Raw genomic sequence first — 25,480 nt, 5'->3', positions numbered from 1 at the left:
TTGCAGCAGTGTATCGGAGCAGAAAAGCTAATTTATTTATTCAGTTTTCTATACCATTCTCCCTGGGGAGCTAATGGTTTACATGAATTTATTCAGGTACTCAAGTATTTTTCCCTGTCTGTAATGGCGGGCTCACAATCTGTCTAATGTACCTGGGGCAAAGGGCGACATTAAGTGACTTGCCCAAGATCACAAGGAGCAGCGTGGGTTTGAACCCACAACTTCAGGGTACTGAAGCTATAGCTTTAACCACTGTGCCACATTCTGATCTTTCAAACCACCCCATTTTTATTTTTGTCCTCCCATTTTGCTTTTATTTCCCAGTCTTTCACTAATTCTTCTTTCTCTTCCCCTGCCATGCAGCATCTTTACTCCATGTTTTTCTCTTCCCCCCCCCCCCAGCTGTAGAGCTGTGTGTGTGCCTCTCCCCCTCCCTCCCCAATGCAGCATCTTCTTTCTCTGTTTTTCTCTCCTCACCAGCTATACAGCATCTCCTGTCTGGTCTTTCTTTTTTCTCTCATCCATGCAGCATATCCCCTGTACTTCTCTTCCCTCTCCCCACTCATGCAGCATATCCTCCAACACAGAATTTTCTGTCTCTCTACTCTGCATATGGCATCTCTTCTACCTCTGTCCCTGCCAAGCAAGATGTCCTCGTTTCCCTTCCCCCACCCAGTCATCCAGGATTTCTCTACCTGCCCTGCAGCATTTCCTCTTCCTCTCATCGCCCCCCAATCCCTACATGCATGATCTCCTCTATGTCCCCATCCCCAGCCTTTTACCCAGTCTCATATTCTCTCTCTCTCATATCTCCCCCTCCCCAGCCTTTACCGAGGCAATAATTTATTTTAAAATGTCTTCCCCTCTTATCACCTAAGCGGGTTACAGTAGAAAATACATAAATTTAAAACATACTCAAACATATTATAACATACACATCCTTCCAAAGTATTTAGATCAATGCTGTCTTATTAAAATGTTTATTTTATTTTTATTTTTCCTCTAACTCTACTTTTCACTTCTCTATTACCCTCCAGGTACTTTAGTTAGATTGTGAGCCTTCGGGACAGTAAGGGAATTTTTCAAGTACCTTTCTTATTTCTAATCTTAATGTACATTTTCTGTAAACCGCTTAGAACCTAACGGATGTAGCGGTATATAAGAAATAAATTACATTACATTACATTACATCCTATCCTTTCCTTCCAAATAAAATCACTAAAACTAGCATAACTCTAATAAATAATAATCTTTATTCTTGTATACCATCCAACCATAAGTTCCAGGCGGTTCACATCAAAGAAGGACTGTACAATCAGTGAAACATACATATAAGCAGAGCTACAACAATCAAATTACAAACTTATCAAACAGATAAGTTTTTAATAACTTCCTAAAAGCATAATATGAATGCGCTTGTGGAATCGGAACACTTAACCAGGAATTCATTTTTCCTAACTGAAATGCAAAAGTCTTGTCCAAAAATCTCTTGTAATGACAAGCTTTTAAAGATGGATACATAAACAATTATTTTGAGTATTTTTATTTGACTTATGTAACTTAAATTGGGAGGATAGGTATCCTGGAGCCAAACAAAACAGAGCTTTAAAGCAAATACAACCAAATTTAAACAAAGTTCTTGCTTCAAATGGCAACCAATGGAGTTGTTGATAAAAAGGACTCTCATGGTCACATTTATTTAACCCCAAAATCAAACGCACTGCCGTGTTTTATATTACTCGAATTCGATTTAAGATTTTCTTATAAGATGCCAAGTAAATGATATTGCAGTAATCAAGGGCAGATAGAATTGAAGACTGAACCACTAATCTAAAAGATACTAAGTCAAAATATTTTTTAATAGTTCAAAGTTTCCAAAGAATCACAAAGCATTTTTTTATCATTAGATCGGTATGATCTAAAGTTAAATAACAATCTAATGTCACCCCCAAGATCTTAATGGAAGTGGCTATGGCAAAATTCTGACCTTTGATTTGAAGAATTTTTTCAGTAATCCTATCATTCGGACTAGCAAGAAAAAACCTTAGTTTTTTCTGGATTAAGCTTAAGTTTAAATTTGATCCTCCAATTTTCTATCTATGTCAAAAGAAATGCAATCTGATCTTTTATATCTACTGAAAATGCTGACATTGGTATAAATATAGTAATATCATCAACATAGATATAAAATTTGACTTTCAAGTCTTGCAATAGATTGGCCAGGGAAACAAGATAGATATTGAAACGAGTGGGTGATAATGGAGAACCCTGTGGTACTCCTGATGGATTACTCCAAAATGATGAATATTGCCCCGCAGAATTGACTTGATAATTATTTGGCAATACCTTCTTATGCTAATATGTATTTCAGTTGATAATCGCCTTCTAGAATTTTTCTGACATCAATCTATGATTTAAAGCTTGTTTGTACTTCTCAATTGATTGAATTTGTGCTCTATCCCTATTATAACAGGGATGATTAACGATGTTGTCTTGCACCCAAGCACCCTCTTTGTCCACCTTAAGATCATCAGTAATGATCACCCTCAAGTCTCATTCTTCTATCGAGCAAAATACTTCTCCTCCTAAATGATACTGCTCCCTCAGGTTTCTGTAGCCCAAGGGCATGATCGTGCATTTTTAGCATTAAATCTTGGTTGCTAATTTTTGTACCATTTTTCTAGCTTTGTTAGATCCCTCTTCATGCTAATTTACACCATCAGGAGGAGTCTACCCTATTACAGAGTTTTGTATCACCCCCAACAGGCAAATCTTACCTGACAGTCCTTCAGCAATATCACTCACAAAAATGTTAAAAAGAGAGTCAAAGAATGATCCTTTCACCACTCCACTGGTAACATCCTCTCTCCCCCCCCCAAGTGAACTCCATTTACACTACCCTTTGTCTTCTTCTTGTACATTTCAATATAATCTTCAGCCACCTGTATGGCACAAATTAATACCCATGCTCAAGTCCTTTGAGCATAAGTGCACAACATGATGGATACACCCAGACCCAGATGCTCTAAAATCGCCATTAAAATCATGTGGGTTGTTCTGGTGCTGGTTAATTTTACGATTTGAAAATGACGATCGATGTTCAAACAACTTTGCATGCAAATGAGATTTGTGGAAACCCACAAAAATCCCATCCAATCAGTCGCTGGAGAAAGTGACTGACACAGAAGAGTCCACAGAAGAGTCCACAGAAAGAGGCATGAATGTGTGCATGCATATAAGCATCAATCATAGGCGCATGTTATAAGAGAAGGGGAGGGAAGGGCAAAATGTGAAAACATTTTTCTTTTTAGACTGCTTTAGCAAGACAACTACTCTCCTCATACAACAGGCAACCTGAAAACATTTTATACTCCTTTGACAGGACAAATGCTTCCCTCATGTAACTGGCAGTCTGTTTTGGCAGGACAAATGATCTCTTCATGCCCTCCCCCCCCCACCTAAGCTTTGACACACGTGGCTCAGATATGCCTTCAAGACATGTGCCCAACCTGTGTTTTTAACACTAGTGGCACCCCTGGACCAGCCGTTAATTTTCGAGCATTAAAAGTTGGTACATCATTTTGTGCATCAACAGGCGATGTCAGAGTATCACTCAGAGCACTAGGTTTACTATATATACATAGAGTCAGAGTCAGAGGCTGCTAGGAATAACGGAAAAGACTGTGGTGAGCCATTTTGAGCATTGATAGGTAAAATAATTTGACACTAAACCAGTTAGAACTGGTTTAGCGTCGTTTGTTATTAAATGCACAGTAGGTTTAAATCATCAGGGCCTCAGTGTTAACTGAATGGTTATGATCACGTTAACATCATCAGGCTGTGAGCCTCCAACCCATACCTGAATTTATACTACTTCAATAGGTTTCAAACTTGCAGGCAGTATATAAATAGAGCAAAGGGGGAAAAATTCCTCTGTTCCTTTCTCCAACTCCTTCCCTTTCCTCCTCTCCTAATTCTTGCATGCTACTTGGCAGGGAGAAGCTCAAGCAACAAGCATAAGATTCTGAGCACTGAACCAAAGAGTTAAGCTACCAACCCCATACCAACCTACACTACTGACCCTATAAAAACACTGACTTCCTTTAAACAGGGAAGGTGTGTCAGTTTAGTGGCTGCAAATTAATTTTTCAACAAACATTAGTTTAAATACCAAACCAATTTGATCCAAAATCTGGGATCATTTTAAATCCAATTCTGTGCCTATGTGTCACTTTACTTCCATTAAACCATTTGATGCAAGTTTCATCTCATTTACTTATAACACGATGCCCATTACTTGCAGTCTAATTGTGTACGTATGCACTGTACATAAGAATTGCCGCTGCTGGGTCAGACCAGTGGTCCATCATGCCCAGCAGCCACCTACGCCAGTACCGATTTGGTTTGTACTGCAGGTTTCATCCCCACCCAACCAAAAGGGTGTCAGGAAGAAAATACAGTAATTTCGATATAGATAGAATATTTGTCTGAACGTCCAGCCCAGCCTTCGTCATTTCTCCGCCTCCTCAGTCCCTTCCCATTGGAGCCCCATAGCGTGACGTTGTCAGTCAAGGCTTACTATTTCAAGCAGGCGGAGGCTAAGGTACGCAGAAGCAGACAAGTACGGTCAGGAAGCAGAGCTCGACTCAACAACAATAGGAGCCAAGGTTCAAAAACAAATAAAGGAAAGGGGGGAAGGGCAGCTGGGCTAATCCAGACAACAACCGTCCAAAAGCAAAGCGTATCCTCTGTTGCAAGGCAAAGACGTGTACAGTTCACCAGTGTTTCACGAAAAGCAGCACGAACTACTCTAGAGAAGAGACAAGGCCAAGGGTCACAGGAATTACAAGTGAAATACTGCAAGGAGCCAAACATCCAACAACTCACGGTGCATTTTTCGGAAAACCTGCAGGAAAACAAGAATCCCGCTGCCCTGTGACTTCTGTGCGCTCTTTCCTCAGAAGTAAACATTCCGAGGACGAGGATGCCACTTTCCTGCTGATTCGTCGCTTGAGTTTCCAGCGTCTATAGGTATTATTCTTTACCTTGTTTCCCAATCACTTCACTGCAGATTTTCCCTATCATTTTCACAGAGGCTGAGGATATTTCAAATCAGAATATCATTGAACATCTTGGGAATAACGCTGCTATATAATTCTGCAGCTAATTCACATAATATTTTAGGAGAAATAATCCTCAATTTCATTTATGGATAGATGGACTTTCATTTAGAAACGATTTATTTGTATTGCTCATGCCATTGTCTTATGGTTGCCTCCATGGCAGGATCATGAAGTGTTTGACTTTCTTTCTTCTGCTTCCAGAAACCTTAAGACAGTCTAAAAAGAGCGTGAAGTCAAACGGCAAGATTCCAGCATGCTGTGAAATAGTACCCCCGTCTCTGAAGAAAATGGCTGCAGAAGTTTACCCAGGCAGCGCAAACACCAGTATTACAAACAGTAACAGTACTGCAGTGACGACCAATACCAAGAAGAACGCCCTTCAACTTCAGCAGAGTCCTCCACCACCGCCTCCACAACTGCAAAACCTTAACAACAACAACATCGAGAGCAACAACTGGCAGTCCTTCCATCCCACCCTGCGGGAAAGGTAAGATTATGTAGGGCCAGCCTAGCGGCATCAATTTATGGCGCCTGGTATGCAGTTGCAGCTCTTGCCCTCTGGGGCTGAGGACATGTGGCAGCACCTCCCTCCCCAGATTAGCTGGCAGTATTTTTATTTACAACTTCAGGGTTATCTAAAACACACCTTATGGCGTTCATGACTGGCAAGTAAATGGAAATGGGGAAAAATGAGCACCTTGACTATGATGCATGAATCCTTTATTAGCCAGGGCTTCCCATGTAGGTGACACTAGGGATCCACAGAATCCATTGCTCTTAATTAGGTAATAATCATTCTATTTTAGGCAATTTGGTTTTATATTCAGAGTGAGGAGATTAGCTGTTTACAATGGAGAATCCTGCAGGCTCACAGAATTGTGCATTTTACTAATGTTATGGTGTGTTCCAGACAATCCTTTAAAAAAAAAAAAAATTATATTCCACATGTCCTACAATTAATTCTATGCAGATTACAAATTATTCAGGTACTCAAGCATTTCCCTTAACTATCCCAGTGAGCTCCCATTCTAACTAATGTACCTTGAGCAATGGGGGATTAAGTGACTTGCCCAGGGTCATAAGGAGCACTGCAGGATTCAAACCCACAACCTCAGGGTGCCAAGGCTGTAGCCTATAGGATATGGCTCAAACATTACTAGTCAGTTCTTCCTTTTGCTATGCAAAGAGTTTGGATTTTTTTCATGATTTGTGAATGCTTCTGAAATTGCACTTTGTATTGGTCGTAACAGTAAATGTCAGCATATAAAGCCCTGCACTGATCATCTAGTCCACCCAACAAGGTAGCCAGAGCTGTATCTGGCATTTTGCACAGGTTCCACTTGCAAACCACGATGATGTATTTAAGGAATGGCAATACATCAAAATATTTAAATGTAAGCAAGGGAGGTAAAAAAAAAAAAATCAACAAACAGATGAAGTTAATAAAGAGAAGCTCAAATTTAGTGTACTGTATTAGTATTTACCTATTTATGTATCCCATGTCTAACTGTGAGTTATATTTAAAGACAGCATTTGATAGATATATACATTTATTTTTTGTAAAAGGAACGCACTGATGTTCAACAACGAACTCATGGCTGATATATATTTCATTGTGGGTCCACCTGGAGCATCAAAGAGGGTTCCTGCACATAAGGTCTGTTAACCACTCTATCTTATGTTATTTAACTTTTAGCTTACGCTATTTTGATTACACTGCAGCTAAATTACCCTTGCTACTTCTCTGAAAGTATATAAATTAAAATGTAGGTTGTAACAAAATGTGCCTTTCTTTTTGCAGTATGTTTTGGCAGTGGGTAGTTCTGTCTTCTATGCTATGTTTTATGGTGACCTGGCAGAGGTTAAATCTGAAATCCATATACCAGATGTGGAACCTGCAGCCTTTCTAATTCTATTAAAGTAAGTGATCTTTGCAAGCCTACAAACCACAGGCATTGTTAACTCCCTATAAAATGTGCATTTTATATGCCAGATTAACATCAATTTTAAACTGTATCCTAGCATCTGTTCTCAGTAGAACTAAATAAAACCTCAAAGCTGAGTCAGTTTTGTTACCTAGATACAACTATGAAGCTGTCTTGCAATTAGAGAAAAGGCTTCAGCCTAATATGAGACTGCACGTACTACCATGTTTTCAGTAATAATCACGTTCTACCCTTTCTTTTGCATAAATACATTTCCCTCGCTTAGGCTGATATCTTTAAGCAGGTGGTCCCCAAATTACAGCTCAAAGATGAGTTTCATGGGTCCTGCAGTGGTGGCAGGAGCAGATCGGTAATCAGAGCAGATGGCAGAGGTGTGAGCTGTGAGAACATTTAAAACTTGTGAGCCAGCACTTCCTCCTTGCTACTCTAAGGATGCATGAGATTGGCAATGAACAAACTTGCAGCCACTGTGAATTTTGAATATGGATGTCGTGATAATAGATCAGGATGAACACTAGTAGCACAAAATACTTATGAGATCTGCAAAGTCAGCAGATAGGGTGACCCTTCCATCTCCACAGTATGATGTAACTTCCTACATCATGTCAGAGTCCAGATCCCTATTTCAGGTCCTATATTTTTATCCCATAGTCATTTGGAAACGACCATGAAGTGGATAAGGAAACACAATACCCTTTCCCCTCCGAATCTGCGGTTTCAGCATCCACGGATTCAGTTATTTGTGATTTTAAAACAAAACACACATTTAAATTGTTTGGGCTTTTTTAAGCCCTGTAAGCCCCCCCTTAAACCTTACCTGGTAGTCTAGCGGGTTTTCAGGGTAGGAGCGATCTTCCCACGCTCCTGCCCTGTGCAAATCACTCATAGGAAATGGCTGCCTTGAGCTCCCGTAGTCTCTCGACACTACAACGAGAGCTCAAGGCAGCCATTTCCTATGAGCGATCTGCACGGGGCAGGAGCGTGGGAAGATCACTCCTACCCAGAAAACTTGCTAGACCACCAGGTAAGGCTTAAGGGGGGGGCTTAAAATAGCCAGGGGGAAGCAGGGGTTAGGGCAGAACCGGCCCGAATATTCTTTGCGTTTTTTTTATATTTGCGGGCTGGCTCTGCCCCTAACCCCTGTGGATACAGAGGGAGAAGTGTACAGGTTATCCCCGGGTTCAGAACAAGTTACGTTTTTAAAGCTGTTCTTAAGTCAGATTTGTATGTAACTCAGAATTTGTAGATTTTAAGATTCTTGCTGCTTTTATTTGCTCCCAGCTGACAAAAGGACCAATTGTCCTTACCAATGCTCCTTCTAAGGTACTGCATGCACAACCACATACTTAATGTGGTTATGCATCATTCCTGAATATGCAGCAGGAGAAGTTTAGCAGTCTATACCACTGGAAATGCTGCTCAGTGAAATCATATTAAGCCACAACCGTGTTCTTAAGTTGTACTTAAGTTCAGTGTTTGTAACTCGGGAACTGCCTGTATAGGAAAACCAACAAACTAAACTTTTGCCACTGCTAGGGTAGATGCTATGTGAGTAGAAAAAAAGGGCAACAGATGCTTGGACAAAGAGGCAGTCCTGTCCTCTTAGTAAAACTGTTCAGATTAATGTAGGGATATCCCTATCTACCACCCTCTTAGGAATGCTGCCTTACCTCTCCCCTGTTCTCAACATATCACAGCAGTTTCAAGAAGGCCCACTGGGGCCTCCAAAAAGCTCAGTATACTCTAAGCATTGTGTCTCAAACTTTCTCAATCCGGAGCTCACTAAAGGTAGTGGCCACGGCTCGAGGCACCCAGAAGTGCACAGATGTTGCCAAGATGACATCACATTGATATCCACACATGCGCAGAAGCCCTCCAGACAGACCCTAAAATGCCAGCAGGGAAGTCTAACAAATATCAACTGAGTACCCCCAACCATAGACCTCCCAAGCTCCACCCTAGACCCACCCAAGCTCTTCCCCGGATCCCGTCCCCTTTACTAATTTTTTCCATTCATTTTTCATATAAATACAATATACATAGCAGATATAAATTCTTAACTGATACATTTCAAATTGAAAATGAAATAATTTTCCCTACCTTTGTTGTCAGGTGACTATTTTCCTGTGCTTTTAACTATGTGTCCAGTGCCTTCTTATCCACTGACTTTTTCTCTCAGTCTTTACTTTCTGCCTTGCATCCATCTTTGGCAATAAGTTAACATTCAATTTTTCAATTTGTCTGCTTTCTTCTCAAAATCTTATTTTCCATGTCTTACCTTCCCCTTTCTATCTCTCTCTCCATCCCTCCCTATTTCCAGTGCTCCGACATCTCTCTCCTTCCTTTCCCCCTTCCCATAATCTGGCATCTCGCTCTACTACTACTACTACTATTTCTATAGCACTACCAGACTCCCCCCATTCCCTGGTCTGATATCTCTCCTCCGCCCCCCCTCCCCCCCTCCAGTGTACATTTCTCTTTCCCTTCTTCTTTTCTGTCCCCTGCAGTTCATCTCCCTTCCCTTCCTGGCCCCCCTCCCAGTTCAACATTTCTCCCTCCTTTCCAACAGTCTAACATTTTTTTTCTCCCTCCTTCTGCATGCTTCTCCTCTGGTCCTCCTTCCCTCTCTTAACCAACATCTCTCTCTCTCTCCCTCCAAGAAGCCAACTTTTCACTCTCTCCCCTTCCCCCCCCCCCCCCGAGTGTGACATTTCTTCTTCCCTCCTTTCTGTCCTCATCCATCTCTCCCTCTCCATGAGGCAAACCCTTTCCACACTTTCTCTCCTTGCCTCTTCCCTCGAGTGACATCCTTCCTTCCCACTCCCCAACCCATGTTCTCTGCCCATGCACCATTTCTCCCTCTCTCGTCACTCTCACTCCTCCTGTAACAATTTTCCTTCCTTCCCTCTCCCCAACTCCACTCACAGCTAATATGCTCTCTCCCAATCCACCATCTCGCCCTCCCCTTCAGTGTGTAGCATCTTTCCTTTCCCTCCCCTTCTGCCAGGTCCAGCAGCACCTCTTCTACCTTCCCTTTCCCTGCCCCCTGTCCAGCAGCACTTTTTCCTCTCCCCATGTCCAGCAGTACCCCTTCTCCCTTCATCCTCCCCCTTCCCAGCAGTACCCCTTCTCCCTTCCCTTTCCCTCCCCTGCCAAGCAGTACTTCTCCTGTCTAGCGGCAGATCAGTGTGCTTTTAACTTGGCCACAAAGCTGCCACAAGGATTAATTTAGACGCAGTTTTCATCAACAGCCTCGAGGCCTTTGCTAGGCCGGCCCATTACAATGATGCAACTTCCTCTTTCGAAAGAGGAAGTCGAATCACTGAAATGGGCCGGCCTTGCAAAGGCCCCGAGGCTGTTGATGAAAACCACGTCTAAATTAATCCTCGCGGCAGCTCTGGCTAAGTTAAAAGCACACTGAGCTGCCACTGCTGTTCCACAGATGTGAAGATGGCGCGGAAGGCAAGAGTCCAGGGAGATACGCGGCAAGAGGCACGTCAGGCTGGCACTTCTCTTACTCCTCTGTGAGCCGCGGCACACTTGGAATCTCAGGCAGCACACAGTTTGCGATACACTGCTCTAAAGAGAAACCCTTCCCAGCCCTTAGTGTTTTTAAATGTTCAATTTGGTCTTTCTTATAAAATGTTTGAGAACCCCAGCTTCTATTATTTTCTGTTCCTTTAAATTACATCCAAAAACAAGCATGAGTTGCAGTAATGTTGACGTTACTGCACTGATTTTAAAACAGCTCTTACACTACCATTGTATTTCAGTTTGTTTGTTTTTTAAAATTTTGTGTTTTTTCTAGATACATGTACAGTGATGAGATTGACTTGGGAGCAGACACCGTGCTTGCTACTTTATATGCTGCCAAGAAATACATTGTACCTGCTTTGGCCAAGGCCTGCGTCAATTTTCTGGAGACAAGTTTGGAGGCCAAGAATGCTTGTGTTCTGCTGTCCCAGAGCAGACTTTTTGAAGAGCCAGAATTGACCCAGCGCTGTTGGGAAGTGATTGATGCTCAAGCAGAATTAGCATTGATGTCGGAAGGTTTTTGCGAAATAGACCAGCAAACTCTAGAGATTATTGTGACTCGTGAAACGCTGAACATAAAAGAAGCAGTAGTTTTTCAGTCCGTTATCAACTGGGCAGTAGCTGAATGCAGGAGACAAGGGCTGCCCATTACGCCAAGGAACAAAAGAAAAGTGCTAGGAAAAGCTTTATATTTGGTACGGGTTCCAACTATGACACTGGAGGAATTTGCCGATGGAGCTGCCCAATCAGACATTCTAACCCTAGAGGAAACGCATAACATATTCTTGTGGTATACAGCTACCAATAAGCCCAAGCTAGAATTTCCGCTTACAAAAAGAAAAGGCCTTGTACCACAAAAATGTCACAGATTTCAATCCTCTGCATACCGCAGCAACCAGTGGAGATACCGAGGTCGCTGTGATAGCATCCAATTTGCTGTCGATAAAAGGATATTTATGGCAGGATTAGGATTATACGGCTCAAGCTGTGGTAAAGCGGAATATACTGTCAAAATTGAACTGAAGCGACAGGGACTTGTGCTTGCTCAAAATTTGACAAAATTTATTTCTGACGGCTCCAGCAATACTTTCTCAGTGTGGTTTGAACACCCTGTGCAAGTTGAACAAGACACATTTTACAACGTGAGTGCTATCCTTGATAGCAATGAGCTTAGTTATTTTGGACAAGAGGGAATGACAGAAGTGCAGTGTGGAAAAGTAACATTCCAGTTCCAGTGCTCCTCAGACAGTACCAATGGCACTGGAGTTCAAGGAGGACAAATACCTGAACTCATTTTCTATGCATGATGCATATGACATCACATTCCATTACTGCAATGCACATTAAGGGAATTGTATTTTTAACTCTTCTGCAGTATGAAATGTTATATACTAAGCTATCCACTTCAACAGGTTATCAAATCTGAGTGAAGGAATGCCCTAGAATTTTATTTATTGTTAAGCTATTTTATTAATTATTAAGACTGCGCTCAGCAGTAGATGACTGCAAAACTGCAGATATGTATTTATTTTGTATATTAACTTGAAAAAAGTTTGACAATTGATTCGTGCAGTGTTTAGAGCCATTTTATTTATGAGCATGCTTACTTTGCCTTTCCATTGCTGGTCAAGACAAAATATACATCACAAATAAGTATATTACAGATTTAAAAAATGTAAAAACCTGAAGTCAAATATATAATCCTAATTTTTCACAGTTCTCAACCCAGCCAGTCTAGTTTTCAGCATACCCACATACATGAGATAGATTTGCCTAAAATAGAGGCAGCACATACAAATTTCTTATGCATATTGATTGTGAATATCTTGAAAAAAAACAGCTGAAGGACTGGTTAAAAAAATGTTATATTAAAGCAGTGTTCTTCACTTTAAAGCATGGGAGCCAGTGGCAGTCCTCTTCGACCAAGCTCCCTGGCTCTCTTCCTCCAACATACACTCTCCTCCCACCTTCCTTAAAGGCATGCTACTTGCTTGTCCCATAGCTTCTATATTTTTACATGAACCACTTGGCTCTCATAAGTCTGCAAGAAGTTTGACTCAAGTTCACAGAGTGCTACGTGATACAGAGAAAATAGTACAGCTGCCGAAAGCAGTTCAAACTACACATCACCAAAAAGTGCAAAGAAATTGTCAAACTAGAGAAATATTGATCTTACAGGAAAGAAATAGGGACCACGTGGTAGATGCTGACTAGTAAATACAGACAGGTGGGGGAAAGGGATTCAGATTGGTTAGGATGTGTTTTGAAAGTGTTTGAGAAAGATCAAACTGACTATATCACTTGAAGCCCAAATGATGAAATTATGACTGTCTTATTTTGGTCACATTGTTAGAAGGAAAAGATCATTGGAGAAAGACTTCATGTTTGAAAAGATGGAAGGAAACAGGTGAAGAGGGCATCCTGCAACAGATGGCTGGATATGTTGAAGACAACTATGGGGATGAAGCTGGAGGACCTTGTTTGACTAGCACAAAACAGGCTTCTTTTTGGATCTGTAATACATCAAGTCACTAGGACCTGAACCCGAGTCGATGGAACTTAGCACACACAGCAGTTGGAACGGAGACTTTGCAGCAGGGCTATGTAGTCTGTACACCAAACCTTCAACTCCCAACTGATATTAAGCTTTAAATTTTTTATCCTAGATCTAAAGTATTGGTAAATATAAGTATGAAATGATACATTTTCCATATGTTTTAAAGTTATGTTGGAGTTGGTATATTTTTACCAACTCTGATTCCATAGCCTGCTTTGTAGGACAGGCAGGGGAGTTACTCTATAGGGCACATGGGTCAAACAAGGCCTGCGGCAATGCTCCCAAACTTCCCCTTATCACAGCCCAGCCTGTCTTCGCTCCCACCCTGGTCTGATGTCACCATCACACTGGAAAGTCTTCCGGCCTCAGCAGCAATTCGGCGGTCTTGCCGTAACTCCCCTTCCTGCTTTCCGTCTGCCAAGGTCCACCCAGGTGGAAACAGAAGTTGCGCGTCATTGGAGACAGACCGCAGGAGGGGGAGCCACGTACAACATTGCTGAATTACCGAGGCCGGCAAATTTTTCAGCTGGCAGCAACATCAGACCAGCGCTGGAGGGTAGGACATGTTGGGCTGTGAGGAGAGAGAGATGAAGGAAGAGAGGTTGGACCTGGGGTGGTGTGGAGGAAGAGGGAAACGATACTTGAAAGGAGAACCGTTGGGATGAGAAAGAGAAAAATGGTGGATCTGGGGGGAGGGAGGCAGGCAGACGGGGAGAGATGGAATGGGGGCAGTTGGGAAGAGAAAGGGAGAGAAGTTGGATCTGGAGATAGAAGGGAGGGAGAAATGTTAGGCCTGGGGAGTGGAAGGGAGAGAGAGGTGCAGCATCTCTTTTTCTTCCTTTCATCTCATTGGTCAGCATCAAGGGGGGAGGGAAGAAAAACAGAAAAGAGAGGGAGCAAAATGTTGGACCAAGAAGAGAGAGGAGGAGAGATAAAAGGAAATAGGAGGCTGGGAAAGGAGTGAGATAGGAAATGGGAGAGCTACAGAATAAGAGAAGATGGAAAATTGTTAGGTAGCTGAAAATTTAAAAAAAGAAGGATGAGAAAGAGTAGACAGAGGCAGAAAAGAAAAAGAAAAGTTGAAAGGAAAAAAATCAATATGTAGGAAACAGAGATTGGAGCAAAAGAGAAAAGGAGAAAAAAAAAATGGACAGCAGATACTGGAAAGAGAATTAGAATATAGACAAAATCAGAAAGAGAAACTGGGACTAAAAGCAAAATGACCAGACAACAAAAGGTAGAAAAAATACCGTATTTTTCGCTCCATAAGACACTTTTTCCACACAAAAGTGGGTGGAAATCTTGGGGCGTCTTATGGAGCGAAAGTACAAATTTTAAACACTTCCCCCCCCCCCCGGCACCATTTTAAAACTCCCACCCACCTGTCGTCGTATCTTTAAAAACACCTGCCCACCTATGCAGTCCCTTTAAAAACACCTGTCGCCCTTGTAGTACCTGATGTCCAGCATGTATCCCCTCCCTCGCCAGTGGCGCACAGCTCAGGAGCAAGCTTTCCGCACTCCCGCTTGGGCCCATGCTGCTTTCTGAATAGCTATGGTCAGTTCTCATGGGATTTGTGAGAACTGACTGCAGCCAGGCGGGAGCTCAGAAAACTCACGCCTGACTTCTGCGCTCCTGACCTGTGCGCCGCTAGCGAGGGAGGGATACATGCTGGACCACCAGGTACAGGGAGGGATGATATAAAAATACTGGAGGGGGTGGTGGATGATTTAAAAGTACTGGAGTGGGGGGGGGGGGGATCTAAAATTACGGGGGGATGATCTAAAAGTATAAATATGAGGTAGAGTGTGGTTTTGGCCAGAAATGGTAACCACAGGTCCAAATCTCTTCTTGGGATCCTTTGGTGGACAACAGAGGTGGCAGTGAGGCAAAAAATTACATTTAATCATGGATTAACTAGGCACAGAGGATCCTTGGTCATAAAAAAAGTGTAAAATCTGAGATGATTTAGTATAGGCCACTTTTCTGTAAAAATATCCAAAATGGATAATAGCAGAGTAAAATATAAACAAACAGGTGCTGCTGTAGGTAGGGAAATGAGCTGACAGATGGATCTAGCCCTGTCCCGGCCTACCACTAGACCACCAGAGGGGGAACAGGGTGCAGAGCTTGACAAGGAATGTGGGATTGGGTGCAGAGCCTGGCAGGGAGAATTTGGTTCAGAATGGGAGTTTTTTCCTTGTTTTCCTCCTCTAAATCTAGGGTGCATCTTATGGTCAGGTGTGTCTTATGGAGCAAAAAATACAGTAATTTTATTTTCTATTTTATGATTACAATATGTGAGATTTGAAATGTGTATCCTGTCAGAGCTGGTGTTAGACAGCAAGCATGAACTAGGACCTAAAAGAGAGAGGAAAAGTCTATTTATTTTGTATGTAACACATAGCTGGCGTAGGGTTGGAGAGGTTGTATTCCTATACTTCTAAGACTAACCACCTCCTTTGCTGGTGCGTAGTGTGGGTTTTGGCGCCGCCTGTGGCGGTGATTGATCTGACGCTCATAGAAGTCCTGCGAGCGTCAGAGCAGTTGCCAGCACTGGTGCCCACGCTGTGCGTTGGTAAAGGAGGGGGTAAGTATCTTAATAAAAAATTTGGCCCGCGACTTAGCCTGTGTTTTAGATTTTGGCCCCTTATGTGATTTGAGTTTGACCCTCCTGCTGTAGGGTGATGAACTTTCATCTTCTTACTATCATATTAGAACATGTAAATGCCCTTAACACAATTTTAACAACTGTGTTTAGTTCATAAACCATTCGGAGTGCACCAGCAGCATCAATGAAAGGCCCCCAGACCCACACAGGGCACCAGTCTCTTAGATCCTGATTCTCAAATCAAAATTGATTTTATATTTTTTGTTCAAAGTGGTTCTACATAGAGCAGAGTTGAAGTCCTACTTCTCCAATTCACATGCCATATGAACTTGGACAGAGAAACAGGACAGCAAATAAAAGCCAAATGGCCCATCCAGTTTGCCCATCACTGTTTTATGTTGCATCTGATACCTGGTAAAAACTGTAGGCTATTTAGGGCTGGGAAAGCACAGTTACTTACCGTAACAGGTGTTATCCAGGGACAGCAGGCAGATATTCTTAACACATGGGTGACGTCACCGACGGAGCCCTCGGTACGGACCTTTTAACTAGAAGTTTCTAGTTGGCCGCACCGCGCGTGCGCGAGTGCCTTCCCGCCCGACGGAGGAGTGCGTGGTCCCCAGTTAGGATAAGCCAGCTAAGAAGCCAACCCGGGGAGGTGGGTGGGACTTAAGAATATCTGCCTGCTGTCCCTGGATAACACCTGTTACGGTAAGTAACTGTGCTTTATCCCAGGACAAGCAGGCAGCATATTCTTAACACATGGGTGACCTCCAAGCTAACAAAGAGGGAGGAGGGATGGTTGGCCATTAGGAAAATAAATTTTGTAACACAGATTGGCCGAAGTGTCCATCCCGTCTGGAGAATGCATCCAGACAGTAGTGAGTAGTGAACGTGTGAACTGAGGACCAAGTGGCCGCCTTGCAGATTTCCTCGATGGGCGTGGAACGGAGGAAAGCCACAGAAGCAGCCATAGCTCGGACTCTGTGGGCCGTGACAGATCCTTCCAGTGAGAGACCGGCCCGAGCATAACAGAAGGCAATACAGGCAGCAAGCCAATTTGAAAGTGTCCGTTTGGAGACAGGACGGCCCAAACGGTTGGGATCGAAAGACAAAAAGAGCTGAGGGGATGTTCGGTGAGCTCTGGTACGATCAAGGTAGTAAGCAAGGGCACGCTTACAATCCAGCGTGTGCAACGCCTGTTCTCCAGGAAGCGAGTGAGGCTTAGGGAAGAAGACGGGAAGCACAATGGACTGGTTGAGGTGAAAAGCTGAGACCACCTTGGGAAGGAATTTAGGGTGGGTACGCAGAACAACCTTGTCGTGGTGAAAAACAGTGAACGGTGGGTCGGCAACCAGTGCATGCAGTTCGCTAACCCTCCTGGCAGAGGTGATGGCAATTAGGAAAAGCACCTTCCAGGTAAGAAGCCTGAATGAAGTTGTGGCAAGAGGCTCAAACGGAGGTTTCATAAGAGCAGAGAGAACCACATTCAGGTCCCAGACGACGGGAGGAGGCTTGAGAGGCGGTTTGATGTTGAAGAGCCCTCTCATAAATCTTGAAACCAGAGGATGAGCCGTGAGGGGTTTTCCGAGAATAGGCTCGTGAAACGCAGTGATGGCACTGAGGTGGACTCTGATGGAAGTGGTTTTGAGGCCAGCGTTGGACAGCGAGAGCAAATAGTCCAAGACAGTTTCCACCGCCAAAGAGGTGGGTTCTTGATGATGCCGGAGACACCACGAGGAGAATCTGGTCCACTTCTGATGGTAACATTGAAGAGTGGCCGGTTTCCTGGAGGCGTCCAAAATGAGGCGGACCGGTTGAGATAGATTCTCCGGAGAGGTCAGCCCGAGAGAAACCAAGCTGTCAGGTGGAGGGAAGACAGGTTGGGATGTAGTAGAGACTGATTCTGCTGTGTAAGTAGAGTAGGAAACACAGGAAGAGGAATGGGCTCCCTGGAGCTGAGTTGAAGCAGAAGGGAGAACCAGTGTTGACGAGGCCACCGAGGGGCGATGAGGATCATGGTGGCATTGTCCTTGCGGAGTTTGGACAAGGTCCGCAACATCAAAGGAAGTGGAGGGAAGGCATAGAGGAACCGATCCCTCCAGTCGAGCAGGAATGCATCCGGGGCCAGACGGTGAGGAGAGAAGAGTCTGGAACAGAATTGGGGCAGCTGATGGTTGTGAGGTGCTGCAAAGAGGTCCACCTGCGGAGTGCCCCATCGAGCAAAGATGGAGAGTAGAGTCGGAGGGTCCAACGTCCACTCGTGAGGTTGAAGGATGCGGCTGAGATTGTCGGCCAGAGAGTTCTGTTCGCCCTGGATATAGACCGCCCTGAGAAAGAGATTGCGGTCCGTGGCCCAGGTCCAGATGCGCAGAGCCTCCAGACAAAGGGGGCGAGATCCGGTGCCGCCTTGCTTGTTTATGTAGTACATGGCGACTTGATTGTCTGTGCATAGGAGGAGGACTTGAGGACAGAGAAGATGCTGGAAAGCCTTGAGGGCGTAGAACATGGCTCTGAGTTCCAGGAAATTGATGTGATGACGACGCTCCTGTGGGGTCCAAAGTCCCTGGGTGCGTAGATCTCCCAGGTGAGCTCCCCACGCGTAGGGGGACGCATCTGTGGTGATGATCATAGAGTGGGGGGGCAGATGGAAAAGTAGACCCCTGGAAAGATTTGAGGAGTTCAACCACCATTGGAGAGATTGCTGAAGAGATGATGTCACAGAGATGGGATGAGAAAGAAGATCCGTAGTCTGTGACCACTGGTTGGCGAGCGTCCACTGAGGTGTACGAAGGTGGAGACGAGCCAGAGGAAGGACATGCACTGTCGAGGCCATGTGACCCAGGAGGACCATCATCTGTCGAGCAGGAATGGAGGGATGCATGAGTACCTGACGGCAGAGATGGAGCAGGGTCTGTTTGCGATCGGAGGGGAGAAAAGCCCTCATTAGCGTGGTGTCCAGAACTGCTCCAATGAATTGAAGTCGCTGGGTGGGAAGCAGATGCGACTTGGGGTAGTTGATCTCGAACCCCAGGAGGTGGAGGAGAGAGATGGTGTGATGAGTAGCCTGTAGCACAAGTGGAGACGTAGGTGCTTTCACCAACCAATCGTCCAAATAGGGGAACACCTGGAGGTTGTGAGACCTGAGGAAGGCCGCTACCACTATAAGGCACTTGGTGAAGACCCTGGGTGAGGAGGCGAGGCCGAACGGTAGCACCTTGTACTGATAGTGGTGGTGCAGTACCTGGAATCGCAGGTAGCGGCGAGAATGTTGATTGATGGAGATGTGAGTGTAGGCCTCTTTGAGGTCCAGGGAACATAGCCAGTCGTGTTGAGAAAGAAGAGGATAGAGCGTGGCAAGGGAGAGCATTCTGAACTTCTCCTTGACCAGACACTTGTTGAGGTCCCTGAGATCGAGAATGGGACGGAGGTCTCCCGTCTTTTTGGGTACCAGGAAGTAGCGGGAGTAGAATCCCTGCCCCCTTTGGTCTGGAGGTACTTCTTCGATGGCATTGAGAAGGAGGAGGGATTGAACCTCCCTCAGGAGGAGGGGGGTTTGAGATGAGTTTGAAGCAGACTCTACGGGAAGGTTGTCCGGAGGCAGAGTCTGGAAGTTGAGAGAGTAGCCGTGGCGGATGATGTTGAGGACCCACTGGTCCGACGTGATGACTTCCCAACGGCTTGAGAAAATGGTGAGACGACCCCCGATAGGCTGTGGAAGAGGCAGCGAGGGTGGATGACTGGCTATGCCCTGGAGAGAAGAGTCAAAAGGGCTGAGATTGTTTAGCAGGCTGAGGAGGCTTGGAGGGTTGGGTGGCCTGAGACCGAGCCTGGGCATGGTGCTGCTGTTGACGGGGTCGCCGAGATTGTTGGGGAGGCGGATTGAGTGGCCTGGCTGAGAACCTCCGCTGGTAGGATGATTGAGGCCGATAGGGTCGAGCAGGCGGAGCCTTCTTTTTCGGCTTGATTAGGGTGTCCCACCTAGTCTCATGGGCGGAGAGTTTCTGGGTGGTGGAATCCAGTGACTCTCCAAAAAGCTCATCCCCGAGACAGGGGGCGTTGGCCAGGCGGTCCTGGTGGTTGATGTCCAGGTCGGAGACTCTGAGCCAGGCCAAGCGACGCATGGCTACAGCCATGGCAGAGGCCCGAGAGGTGAGCTCGAAGGAGTCGTAGATCGAGCGGACCATATACTTGCGCATTTGGAGAAGGCCAGATATGTGCTGCTGGAATAGCGGGACCTTGCGCTCAGGTAGGTACTTCTGGAGGGCAGACAGCTGTTGGACCAAGTGTTTGAGATAAAAGGAAAAATGGAAGGAATAGTTGTTTGCCCTGTTGGCAAGCATGGCATTTTGGTAAAGCCTCTTGCCAAACTTGTCCATGGTCTTACCTTCTCTGCCAGGAGGGGTAGAGGCATAGACACTGGAGCCCTGAGTCTTTTTTAAGGTGGATTCCACCAGAAGGGACTCATGGGGCAATTGAGATTTGTCGAATCCTGGAATAGGGATGACACGGTAAAGGTTGTCCAGTTTACGGGGAGCTCCCGGTACCGTGAGGGGATTTTCCAAATTTTTGTAGAATGTCTCCCGTAAGATGTCATGTACGGGAAGTTTGAGGAACTCTTTAGGAGGTTGCTCAAAGTCTAAGGCTTCTAAAAAGGCTTGGGACTTTTTGGAGTCAGATTCAAGGGGAAGTGACAGAGCAGCAGACATTTCCCTCAGAAATTTAGAAAAAGAGGACTGCTCAGGTTTAGAGGAGGCATCAGGCGCCGATGGTTCCTCATCAGATGAGGAGGGATCCTCCTCGGTACCGAGAGGAGTCTCCTCCCATAAATCCGGATCCCTGACCTCTGGTGCGTGTCGGGACACCGGGGTGGAGGGTGCGGTGTGGTGAGTTTTGGACAAAGATTTACCAGAGCGCACCGAAACGGCACCAGGGGAGGACGATCGGCGTCGTTCTCGGTCCCGAGAAGAGTGCCGTACCGCCTGGTGCCGAGCAGGATCCACTGTGGTTCGAGAATGAACCACAGGATCATCAGGAAGTTGTTGTGCCGAAAGGATCGGCATCGAGGTGTTTACCGGTACCGAAGGAGTGGACACCGGGGGCTCGGTGCGGGGCTCGGGCCGGTCTGGTACCGGAAGGAGCGGTGCCAGGATAGAGGGTAGCAGTTGTTCAAGCTGTTTCTTCAACTGCTCCTGAAGCTGAGTTTGTAGGATGGCCGAGATACGGTCATCCAGGGGTGGCATCGGAACCGCTTTCTTTTTCTTCGGTTCCTTGGATGCCGCTCCACGCCCCGGCGATGAGGAGGCCGATGACGAGGCACTCACCGTTATCGGGGCGGAGCGTTTACGGGACCGGTGCGATGCCGGTATGGACGGTGTCGTCACCGTAGCTGGAGGGCGCTCGAGGGAAGAGGAAGGCTTCTTAGCCGGCTTACCTGGCGCCAGTGGCGCCGATGCGGGATCGGTCGGTGTCGAGCTGGACGGTGCCGATTTCTGCGGTACCGCCGCTGAGGGTGATGAATCCATCGCCGACTCGGAGCCGAAGAGCAGGGTTTGCTGGATTCTTCGGTTTTTAAGAGTACGTTTTTGTAAAGTGGCACAGCGGGTGCAGGAATCTGCCCGATGCTCCGGACCCAGGCACTGCAAACACCAATTGTGTGGGTCAGAAACGGAGATCGGGCGTGCACACCGCTGGCACTTCTTAAAACCGACCTGCGGGGGCATGAAGGGGAAGATAGCCTCCGCAAAATCGAAGTCCGAGGCCTGTATAATGGCAACAGGCCCCGCCGGGGCAAAAACGAAAGAAACAATAAAAATCAAAGTTTTTTTTTTTTTTTTTTTGCAATTGAAAGAAAAAGGAAACCCGAAGGTAGAGGAAGAAAAAAAATATAACAAAAGCGCGAGCGGGAAGGCAAAAAGTGATTTCAACGGCCGTTGAAAAAATACACGCGTCTTCTTCGCTCCGCGGAAACGAAGAAACTGGGGACCACGCACTCCTCCGTCGGGCGGGAAGGCACTCGCGCACGCGCGGTGCGGCCAACTAGAAACTTCTAGTTAAAAGGTCCGTACCGAGGGCTCCGTCGGTGACGTCACCCATGTGTTAAGAATATGCTGCCTGCTTGTCCTGGGATAATAATTATACCTCAATTCTAAAAAAATTATGTAAACCACCTTGAATTTTAAATGAGAAAGGTAAGCTAACAATCTAAACTTCTCTCCCTATACCCCGAAACTAAGTCGGAAAATGTAGTGGCTACGACTCGAGGCACCCGGAAGTGCGCAGATGCTGCTGTGATGACATCACGTTGACATCCGCGCATGCACAGAGGCTTTCCAGACGAGCCCTGAGATGTCAGTAGGGGGTGCCAGCAGGGAAGAGGGCAAGAGAGGAGAGGCACTGGTGGCGGCTGATTGCCTACAGCAGTGTTTCTCAACTAATTCAAGATAAGTACCCCCCAACACAGACCTCCCAAGCTTCGCCCTAAACCCACCCAAGCTGTGCCCCAGATCCTGCCCCCTTTACTAATTGTAATGCAATTTTTTCCTTTCATTTTTCATATACACACAATTCACACAGAAGATACAAATTCAAAACTGACATTTCGATCACTAAATTGAAAATAAAATCATTTTTCCTACCTTTGTTGTCTGATGATTTAATTAGTTTTCTGGTTGGACTTCTTTCTGACTGTGCATCCAACATTTCTTTCACAATCCAGCCCCATTCCCTTTTGGTTCAGGTCTCTTATCTCTTTTCCCTCTGCTTACCATCCCCAGATCCAGTGTCAGTTCTCCTTTGTACCTATCACCACCTTTGTTCCAGGTCCCCCTCCTCTGTTATGATCTTCCATCTCTCTGTTCTTCAAGATCTCTTCCACTCTGTCCACACCTCCCATAGTCCAGCATCTGCCTCCTGTCTTTCTTCTGTTTACAACCCCTCCCCCCCCCCCCCCCCCAGCATTTGTTCTCCTTTCTTCCAGGACTTTCTCTGCTTTTCTCTTTCTCCTTCCTTCATGGTCCAGAATCTTTCCACCTCTGCAGTCTCTCTCTTCCTTCTATACATCCCCAAGTCCTACATCTGCCCCCCTCTCTTCTACCTCCCCTTTGTTTCAGGTTTCTCCTTCTATCTTCCTTCTGCTAACATTTTGAGTCCTCCCACCTTTGATCCAGGTCTGTCTCTCACACTCTCTTTGTCTTCCCCCTCCCCAGGGTCTGGCATATCTCTCTCTCTTTCCTCAGTTCAGGGTGTTTCCCCTCTCTACCTCCTCTAGTCCAGCATCTGCCCTGTCTTTCCCTGTTTTCAAGTCTATTTTCTCACCCCTCCTCAAGGTCCTTTTTCTGTCTCTCTCTCTCTCTCCCCCTCCCTCCGGTGTCCAGATCCAGTGTCCCTCGCGATGGGCAGGGCCTTACCTCTGCTGCTTCTCACACCCAGCGGTCTGCCGCTAAGCTAATTACAAAAATAGGGGCAAAACACTTGGATATTTCACAAGTTGAGTGATGAAGAAGAGAATGCAAAATACAAAAAATCACTCTTGTGTTGCTTGTAAGCTAATTACAGCAGCCTACAGAGTGAACCTAGCAGGATGCTGTTGGCCTCCGAAGCACATTCCCTCTGCCGCGGTCCTGCCCCTCCTGACGTCAGGGACGGGACAGCGGCAGATGAAACATGTGCAGAGACTGATGGCAGCCTGCTAGGTTCAGCTCTGTAATTAGCTTGTTGGTCCTCGAAAGCGGCAGCAGCAGCATTTTAAATGTGAGACTAGGAGGGAAGAGCAGGAGAGCTGAGTGAGAGACGGGCTGCAGTGAGAACCGTTTTGGCCTTCATGCGGCCCAGGGGCTGTATGTTGTGCAGGGCTGCTATAGCCAAAGATAACAAAGTCTGGACTCTATTCTGGATCAACTGTAGCTTCCATATGGAGTCAACTGACAAACCTACCATTAAAGAATTACAGTAATCTGCACGGAATAGCTCATTAAAGCCTATAATGCAAGCTTGAGCATTATCTTCCCCCCCAAATGAAAATAAAGCTATAAATAACCTTTCTGTACTTTAAAATTGCAGTCACTGCATTTCTAATGTATCAGAGGGCAATTGTTTATGTATCAGATGTCTAGAATCCATACAATTTCTAAAACTTTATACCTTTTTTATGAAGTTCAGAAAGCACAGTTACTTACCGTAACAGGTGTTATCCAGGGACAGCAGGCAGATATTCCCACATGTGGGTGACGTCATCCACGGAGCCCCAGTTTGGACAGCTTTAAAAGTGTATTGCCACATTAGGAATTTACGAAAGTTTACGAACTGCTTGCACCGCACATGTGTGAGTGTCTTCCCACCCAACGCAGGCTTGTGGCTCCTCAGTTCCATAAGCAAGCTAAGAAGCCAACCAGGGCAGGTGGGTGGGTTGTGAGAATATCTGCCTGCTGTCCCTTGATAACATCTGTTACAGTAAGTAACTGTGCTTTATCCCAGGATAAGCAGGCATCATATTCTCACATGTGGAACTCCCTAGCTTACTAGAATGGGATGGAGGGAGTGTTGGCCAGTAAGAAAATACATTTTACAAGACTGCTTGGCTGAAGTGACCCTCCCATCTGGAATTAAATTCCAGACAGTAGTGAGATGTGAATGTATGAACTGAGGACCAAGCAGCAGCTGTACAGATTTCATCAATAGGAATTGAGCATAGGAAAGCAAGTGAAGCTGCTATAGCTCAGACTTTGTGGGCTATGACACAACTCCCAGTTGCAGTACAGCCTGAACATAAGACAAAGCGATACAAACCGCTAACCATGTAGATATAGTTCTCTTGGATGCAGGGCATCCCAACTTATTAAGATCAAAGGAGACAAAAAGTTGAGGCTGAATTCTCTGTAAATAGGAAAGCAAGGCTCATTTGAGTCTCCAGAATGAGAATGAGTCTTAAGAAAGAACACTGGAAGTATGGTAGATCGATTTAGATGACAATCCATGACTAATTTTGGAAGGAACTTCGGAAGGGTGCAAAGCACAACTTTGTCATGATGAAACACTGTGAACAGTGGACAGTGCCTGAAGTTCACTTATTCTTCGAACAGAGGTAAGAGAGATGAGAAAAACCACTGTCCAAGTAAGGTATTTCAGATAAGCCAAAGGCATTGGTTCAAAAGGAGACTTCATAAGTCTAGAGAGAACAACATTGAGAGCCCAAACTACTGGAGGTGGTTTGACCTTAAAAAGGTCCATTAATGAATTTGGACATAACAGGAAGAGCAGTTAGAGGTTTACCATCAACTGGGCTGTGAAAAGCATTGATAGCACTGAGATGAACTTGAATCAAAGTGGTCTTGAGGCCTAAATTGGATAAATGTAGAAGAAATCCAATACTGCAGATATAGAGGTGGATATAGCATCATGATGATGAAAAGTACACCAAATGGAAAACCATGTCCATTTCTGCTGGTAACACTGCTGCGTAGATGGTTTTCATGACGCTTCTAAAATAAGTCTGACAGGATGAGAAAGATGAACCTCAGTCCATGTCAACCCGAGAGATATCAAGCTGTCAGGTGTAAAGCCTTTAGATGATGTAGAAGATATCCGTGACTCTGCGTTAGAAGAGATGGAAAAGTCTGAAGAGGCATTGTTTCCTTGATACTGAGCTGAGGTAGAATGGAGAACCAAGAATGCCTGGGCCACCGAGGGGCCATCAGAATCATGGTGGCCG

At 45.3% G+C, this 25,480-nt stretch overlaps 2 protein-coding genes across 4 annotated transcripts in view; one reads left to right on the top strand and one right to left on the bottom strand.

Moving 5' to 3' along the window:
• Positions 1-25,480, bottom strand: part of BRF1 (BRF1 RNA polymerase III transcription initiation factor subunit) — a 360,212-nt gene that overhangs the window by 174,733 nt on the left and 159,999 nt on the right. The gene's annotated exons all lie outside the window — the stretch shown is intronic.
• Positions 4,617-13,305, top strand: LOC117364082 (BTB/POZ domain-containing protein 6). Of its 2 annotated transcripts, XM_033952891.1 has the most exons (5): positions 4,617-5,031; positions 5,325-5,610; positions 6,690-6,780; positions 6,925-7,043; positions 10,878-13,305. In XM_033952891.1, exons 2-5 carry the CDS (start codon positions 5,411-5,413, stop codon positions 11,908-11,910), a joined length of 1,443 nt encoding a protein of 480 aa, XP_033808782.1. In that variant the 5' UTR covers positions 4,617-5,031; positions 5,325-5,410; the 3' UTR covers positions 11,911-13,305. The 2 variants fall into 2 exon arrangements, with proteins under 2 accessions (XP_033808782.1, XP_033808780.1); XM_033952889.1 differs by having other exon boundaries at positions 4,617-5,610.

Source organism: Geotrypetes seraphini, chromosome 7 (genome assembly GCF_902459505.1).
Source record: "Geotrypetes seraphini chromosome 7, aGeoSer1.1, whole genome shotgun sequence".
Taxonomy (NCBI): Eukaryota; Metazoa; Chordata; class Amphibia; order Gymnophiona; family Dermophiidae; genus Geotrypetes; species Geotrypetes seraphini.
The sequence above is the reverse complement of the archived record's forward strand: the minus strand, read 5'-3'. Positions and strand labels throughout refer to the sequence as shown.